Genomic DNA, 7926 nt, shown 5'->3' on the forward strand with positions numbered 1-7926 from the left:
TGAAATTGATGCTCAAAATATAATAAACACCAATTCATTAGGGCACCTTGGTTTTTCTAGCTGAAATACATGTAATCATCATTTGTGCCATAGAAAATATGAGGTTACACAGAGTAACAAAATCCTTATAAGACAGCCAAGGCAGCTCTAAAAGCATTAGCATTTAAAAAGGTCATATCGAAAGTAGTGAATACATCAAAAACAAAAAGAATTGCAGCAAGACCTATTATTTCTTGAAATTAGGATCAAGACTAAGGAACTAGGAAAAGTACAATAAACTAAGTGAGGTGCTTTGGGAACTGTGCTTAAATAGTATCCCCATCATCATCCTCCTCTCTGAAGATGGCAAAAAAATTAAGTATGTTTGAGTGATATTTAAACCTGCAACAGTAGCAGGGCACAGGCCCAGTAGTGATAAAGAGTTAAGTTTAACATGTATTCACTTACTCGCAGATCAACCATTAATTTGTATTTTGTTAGTTGTTTATTTCGTAAGCATGCAGAACATTTTTAAAAAATATCCTTAAAAGGCAAAAACTGTTTGGATATAATGGTTAGTAAAGTTAAAGCCTATGATTTCTTTGTCTTAATATACTCATTGCACCTGTCATTTTTGTATTTAGTTCAACTTGCAGGAACTTGTTACTGAAAACAAATCATCCATGGAATTATACACACTTGTTTTTGTGTAATAAATATATTTTGACATTGCATTACTATTTTAGATTACTCTTTAAAAAAACATTTTATTTCAAATGTTTATTTGATCTATTTAATTATAAAAAATCCATCTAGACACTTTTCTACCTGGAAATGCTTACATTCCTTTTGAAAAGATGGTAAGTTTTTAAAATACAATTAAAATATAGAAAATTATAGCAAGAAATTAATCCTGGTTTTGAAATCATTTAGCAAATATCAAAGAAAAAATACAATTCCATAATTTAGAAGTTTAAACAACATTGTTAATAAAATGAGTAATAGTTAACTAAAATCACTATTTTTCGTGGTCCGCTTGACCAATTAATAAGTAACTAAAGTAACCAAGTAAAAGTTAACTAAAGTAATTATCTTGTTTTAATAGACATAAAATATTTTTCCACCACATTTTTTTTGGTTTTAATACAACCCCATTTAATGAACAAAAACAATCTAACTCACATAAAGCCCTTGATTTTACACCAATAATTGTATAATTATAAATCACTTTACTTATAAAACAATTCATATAATGATTTAATTTTAATTACATCTATTTCTACTAAAGTTGACAATAAATAACAAGGAAAAAATTTCAGCTAAACAATATGATTAACAATGAAGTGTGTGAATTGAAAAGTATAAAACAACAGTGTGAAGAGTGTAAATTTCACGAAGGGGTGTTGATCTGCAGCCCACTCATCATTGCTTCTATCGAGGCCAATTTCTTTTCCATTTTTGCTTGCTTGTACCTATAAACATTTATAATTATTTTTATTTAAAAAGAAGATATTTTACAGCTTTTAATCTTGATTTACCTATCACGAACTTCATTCAAAGCCCATTCCATTAAATTACCAGCATCTTTCTTCTTAGACGATGGGCACTTGGGTGAGCAGTAAATGTTACACATCGTCTTCATACAAAAAAAATTACAGTTAGGAAAAAGACAATAATTCTTGTAAAAAAATCCATTTTACATAATAAAAAATTATTTAAATAAAATAATACGAAAATGCAGCTTCTTACAATGTATAGACCATAGAGGGCTCTCATATTGTCTGGATTTAGTTTCAAAGCTTGTGCATAATACGATTTTGCAATTTCAAAATTCTCCAGACCTCCCTGTAAGCAAAATATTAAAAATTTACTGTTTTCGTTATAATTGAAGTGAAAGAGAATACTCAAAGTGATTAAAGTTTTCTTCTTTTAAAGTAATAAGATATAACTTAACCTTTTAATTAGTACCATTTTATTTAGAATTACAAATTTTTGTTTGGTTTTATTATTATGCTACAACAGCACTAGAGTGCTACAAGGAACTTTTGTTGGCTATATGAATTTTAAGTGAAAAAGAGAAAAATTAAAAATGAATTAAGAGTAATTAAAAGCAATCCATTTTTCAATCCTAGCATAACACTATTCACTTTCCACACTAAGGAGAAAATCGTGAGGCCATTGGCAGACACTTTAGCCATGTGAGGATTGTCGGGAAGAGTTTGGGAAGAAAGATGTTAGGACGAGGTTCGAGGGTTTGCGGTTTCAAGGACAAATGAATTTGAAGGTCTGTATGGATAGTAAGGCTGGATACAAAGTAGGAAGCTTGGACAATAGTTTAATGGTTTTTTATTGTAGTGACTGGTTTCTTTGGAGGTTGGAGTACTTGGTTGAACCCCACAGTTCAAATCTGTAGTGATGTGTTCATTTGGAGTTTGTTTTGTAGTGAGAGTTTGATCAGCTGTTAAGTAGTCCCTTGAGTAGTTTATGTTGTCTATAGTTTTTTGAGTCGAGTTCAAGTACTGTCACAAAGTAGTCCTCTTAAGTATTGATTGCTGGGAAAGGTACAGTAGTAGTAAATTGGAGTAATGCAAAATAAAAATACTATATATATTAAATTACAATATTAAAACAGAATATTAACTACCTGCGTAAATTTGATCTCAGCTAGCCTTTGATGAAACAGATGGTTATGTGGATTATGAAGAATCAATTCTTCCATACAAAAAGCTGCTTTGGCATAATCTTGTTCTATAAGGTATAAATCACATAATTCTTGCCATGCTTCTTGGTCTACCATAAATCTAAAAGGGCACAGTTAAACAAATAAATTTCATAATGATCAAAAAATAAAACAGTCGGATCTTAAGTACTTTTTCAAATACTCCGTGAGTTCCTTTATAGCTTCTTGGTAATTGCATCTCGCCCTCATGATGGCTACTTTCCTTTTCCTTGGTGCTGGGTTTGTCTCGTCCCTTCTGATTATCGAGTCGAGTAAGGTCAACGCTTCATCATACCTTTCAACAGCCTCCAGGTGCAAAGCCTGCAAAAGGTGGACACGCAGACTGCCGGGGAAATGCTTTGAAAGGTCTTGTAGACAGTCGCCAGCGATGTCCATCCGGTTACAATCCAATGCCCCAACACATACTTGTTCCAGTATCAGGTATTCTATTTGAAAAGAATAATGATAAATATTGTGAAATTTTGGATGTGAATAAAAGTAAAAACTTTAATTTACGTTCGTCACCCAGTTTGTGCACATTTTCTCTAAGGATATCTTCCCAGATTTCTATCAGCTCTTCACTTTTCCTTTCGTTGTCTTCTCTCCATTTTCTAACAAGATCCCTTGCGTCTTTAAATGAAATAAGGCAATTTTAAAAACTGACTATTCTTGTTTAAAGTTTTTAAAAACCAGTTAACATGATTTTGAGTTATAAGTGAACAGAATTAATTTTATTCATGGTTAAAATGATTTAGTAGAATTAAATGCAAATACACTTTTTTCATGCTTCATTGGCCCTACACGGCTGACTCAAGAAACTTTTGGGCCATAGCCCAATTTGTCCAGCATGCAGGGAAAAGTTGTTCCATGTTTCCCACTTAATTGTAGGATGTCATTCTTTGGCTTCACACACAGAGTGAGTACGAATGCCACCCGATATGAGAATTGTGCTCCAGTACAGCAGCAAATCTTTTCCCTGTTCTGATTTTTTGGAAGAAACTGGAGTATTTTTGTACAAATATATTTTAAAAAATCTAAAGGTGGCTCCATACATGCGATATTCATTGAATGCCAATTGCTGCCGAATATTTGCCAAGCCTCGAGATGCTTGTCTTGGTATTCGCCAGATAGTGTGCCTATGTACGCACATATGCAGGGTTTGTACAACCATCCAGTTTGTGCAGCAACAGCGAATATTCGCCAAATGCCATGCAAGTCCTCAACTTACCAACTGTGATGGACAACAGTGAAGCTCTGGTTACTGTTTTGTGTAGTGGCTACAAACTCAGTCACAGAGTACTGTTACCCCATCTTACTTTCGATCCGTTTCCACACAAAAAAAAACTCTTTCTGGGTTTTATGATTCAGAAGAGAAGCATTCCAAATTATTGGTACAGGTTGATCGAGGAACTCCGAGGCTGTTATGTCCATTCTTAACCAATAGAAACAACACTATGTTGTTCTTTCATTAATACATCTATACAAGTTAGGAATCGTTTATTATTGAAAAATAAATAGCGGTAAATAGAAGTAAATAATAACTGTTGATTGATGGTTATAGTTGATTTACATACAGTACGGTTCATTACCGGAAGTGTGGATGCTGAGAGCATGGCTACTTCATGAATATTCATACACTTTAAAATGGACAAGAAAACTGACAATTATCTGAGCATGGCGAGCACTGAATATTGTTGCTCGGTGAATAACCGAGCACCCATCCAACTAGTTGAGATTCAGCGAACCTTTGTTCAGCATTCAACGAATCACATGTCTGGAACCAGTGCCCAAAGACAGTTCTCTTCTGGGGTTCTGAGTTCATTTTTCAGTGTTCCACAAAGAACACGTCAAATATGGATGACACTGTCTTTGCCATAACTACAAACATCTGAATAGACCAGGATACATTCTTTAAAGGATGTGTTGCGGCGCCGTAAAGAATCTTTTATTCTTTCATGTCATTCATCCAATGGTTGCACACTCATTCTAAAGTAGTTGAAATTTTTTTTCGCTGTCAGTCTCTTCTAATATTGATTGTATGAACCCATTGCAGTCTATTTCTTCTTTACATTATAGGCCTATATAACACCATAAATGCGATTAAACTACTGCATTCCATTCCAACCCAAACAATATGTTGGGAGTATGCCGGAATGATGTGAATGTTCCCATTCCTCCCGTTATAGTAGTGTATAAGTGTGAAACAGCGTTTGGAGTTAATTCTGTGATTGAGTGAAAAAACACATTATGATTACATTTGTAATATGTACGAATATGCATACGCTAAATATAAACATTAAAAAAATCCTGTTTCCTAAAGTTCTTAAACTTTACTTAACACATTTCCAGTGACAAAGCAAAATTTACACTAAGCTATTGTATTATGTTGTAAGCTTAGTGCTAATCAATCTAGAATTTCTTATGCATATACATTGTAAATTAACATACATATAACTAATATTACATAATTCATGCATATTCCAAGAGGATGCTGTTGGAGTTAATCAACTTGATATAGTTACCGACTCAAACTGCTACAGTCTATTTTAATGGGCACGTACTCTAAAGAATTTTACGATTTTACATTAAATAAGCCCGTTAATTAAAAGCCGACATGGTGAAAGTGTGCCTCGTGCGAGATAGATATCAACATAAATATGATTTTTGCAATACCTGACCAATGCATCCCTCTATCGCTGACTGGGCCTAGCTTCCTGATATTTTTGATATTTGAAGCAACTCATCAATTGTCCAACTATAATTTACGTTTAAATTGGACGAGGAGAGGTTTCGAAAATATTTATTTATACCGTTCAGGTACGGTATCACTATTTCAACACAGGACAGCTGTGATCCGATGTACTCAGTAAAATTTGAAAGCTCAGATTTATCACAAATGATATAGTTATATGTGTTCTAATCCGTTTATAATTATTTTCTTAGTCAGGATTCTTGATTTTCTTAAACGAAAAGCAAGTTATATCAAATTATTACCGTTATATTTGACGTCATTTTGTGGGAAAAGTGTAAACTCATTGAAGAATATATCCCCCAGTTGAACCCAAAATTAGACACAATTTTCCTTCATGAACATAACTTTTTTAAAGTTTTATGATGTTTTCAATTAATTGGATTTTTCGATTAGTCTAACATTCTTTCTACATAAAACACTCGAAAGACTAGTTGAAAAACAGATAAGGGGCAGCTTTCTAAATGAAAAACCCCTTCATAAATACCAACATGCTTACCATAAAGGAAAATACACCAAATAGAGGATTCATCAAATAACCAAGAAAAAACATTAGAAACTTTCTTGACATTGAAGGAGTATTTGATTCTATGTATCACAGGGACAATGAGAACAAGTGCATTAGAAATTCTGATAAACTTTTCTCCTCTGGAAACGTAGGAAAAGCTCATTTAGGCTCTAAAAACAATAAAATTGGTTGGGAACTAAACAATTTGGGCACACAATCATAACTAATAAAATCAGACACCCATTCTAAAAAATGGGGACTGACTGTATGATCCTGGAAACATAATTTACCACATCCTATAAAGCCTCAACAGACTATAAAGGAGAGGAGAACTCAGGAGAGCATGAGATAAAATGATATGGTACACAGATGGCTCCAAAACAAATGAAGGAACCGGATCAGGTGTTTTTTGTACAAGCCCAAAATATGATCAATCAAATTCATTAGGAAAGTACATTTTGGTTTTTCAAGCAGGAATACACCATCAATGCTTGTGCCTTAGAAAAATCTTAAAAGTGGTTACACTGGAAAAAAAATCCTCATAAGATCAGATAGCCAAGCAGCTATTAAAACATTAGCATGAAAAAAATCACATGACAACTAGTCAGTGAATACATCTTGCATGCAAAATCTCCACAACTTGGGGAGAAACAATAACGTGATGATATTTTGAGAACCAGGGCACAAAGGTATTTTGGGTTAATGGAAAAGAAGACATATTGTGTAGAGGAAGATCTGCGGGACTATTGACTGCACTGAACTAGAGAATTATGAAGGTACAATAAGCTAGAAGGCTGCAGTGCTTGGGGACTGGGGAGTACAAACCCTGCTTCTAAGCACCCATTATCATTATCAAAGTCAAAAAAACTCATATTTTGTTGTTTATTTCTAACTACATGCATTTTTATCATTACATTAATTACAACATACTTAATTTAAAGTTAAACACAGGATTAAAATTGATGAGTTTTAATTTAATAAAAATTGTTTAATTATGATGGTTTTTATTATTTTAAATGATGTATGTACTGCTCTCCTGGTCAATTAATTCAATACAATATCTCAAAAATAAATGAAGAGCTTATTTCAATTTTAATTTTGGTCAATAATAATTTGATTAATATTAATCCAATAAAAATAAAAATCTTGGCTTTTTACCTCTTGCACACCTCTTGCAAACACAATTAGGAAATTTAAGTTGGACAAATTTGCTACAATGTATGTGGTTCTTTTTATTGCCTAAGTCACATCTTATTTTTTAAGTCTAAATTTAATAAAATCACTTGTAGTTCTCTTCTTTCAGAATTATGCCATAATTTTCTCAAATTCGCTAGATTTAAAATCTTTTCACAGCTTCATACAGCTATTAATGTTTGCACTTGTTACATATTAAACTATAACAAGCTCATTTATCTGATGTAAAAAAATAACTTTCAAAATAAGGTGTAATTTATATTTATAAATGATTAAATCCACAAAAATTTAATTGTCCCTCATATAAGTGTCTAACAATGGCAAATCTTTTCAAATGCACCACAACTCAAGGTAATTTTTTTAATAATTTAAATAGGCAGGTGCAAGTCATTGGAATGCACTACTGGTTGCAGTGCATTGGTCCCGGCACTTGGAGATCTCAGGTCTGCTTTTTGTGCACCAATGATTGATGATATTATTTTCTTCTTCTTTTTTCTGGGTTTTGGGATGGTTGGAGATTTCCGGTGTTTAACCATATTGAGCCAGTCAGCCATTTGGAAAGAGGATTTGGACATCAGACCAGAGGTTGAACCAGTTCTGGTAGGAACTGGTGCTGAATATGATTAGAGAATGTTTTCATGATATCGACAGGATAACCATCAACATTAGGAGAAAACTCGCTAATGCGCATCTTGGTATCCCTTTTTTTACGAGGTGGGGTATTGTCCACAACTAAAAAGTATTTTACTACTATTAACAAGCACAGTAATTGCAAAC

The 7926-nt window shown here is 33.0% G+C and overlaps 1 protein-coding gene across 1 annotated transcript; it reads right to left on the minus strand.

Annotated features, from left to right (window-relative positions):
* Nucleotides 1–1054: 1054 nt before the first annotated feature.
* LOC106660905 (ER membrane protein complex subunit 2-A-like) lies at nucleotides 1055–5528 on the minus strand. The gene is made up of 7 exons (XM_014383940.2): nucleotides 5372–5528; nucleotides 3215–3328; nucleotides 2850–3144; nucleotides 2624–2780; nucleotides 1729–1824; nucleotides 1518–1615; nucleotides 1055–1451 (listed from the first exon to the last, which is right to left on the minus strand). Exons 1-7 carry the CDS (start codon nucleotides 5382–5384, stop codon nucleotides 1370–1372), a joined length of 855 nt encoding a protein of 284 aa, XP_014239426.1. The 5' UTR covers nucleotides 5385–5528; the 3' UTR covers nucleotides 1055–1369.
* Nucleotides 5529–7926: the final 2398 nt, after the last annotated feature.

Source organism: Cimex lectularius, unplaced genomic scaffold, assembly GCF_000648675.2.
Source record: "Cimex lectularius strain Harlan isolate CLEC.00 unplaced genomic scaffold, Clec_2.1 scaffold177, whole genome shotgun sequence".
Classification (NCBI taxonomy): Eukaryota; Metazoa; Arthropoda; class Insecta; order Hemiptera; family Cimicidae; genus Cimex; species Cimex lectularius.

Coding starts and splice junctions, on each gene's coding strand:
- LOC106660905 (XM_014383940.2), bottom strand. Junction 3,145..3,214: donor GCACAAACTGGGTGACGAAC/GTAAATTAAAGT, acceptor CTTTTCAAATAG/AATACCTGATACTGGAACAA. Junction 2,781..2,849: donor CTCACGGAGTATTTGAAAAA/GTACTTAAGATC, acceptor GTGCCCTTTTAG/ATTTATGGTAGACCAAGAAG.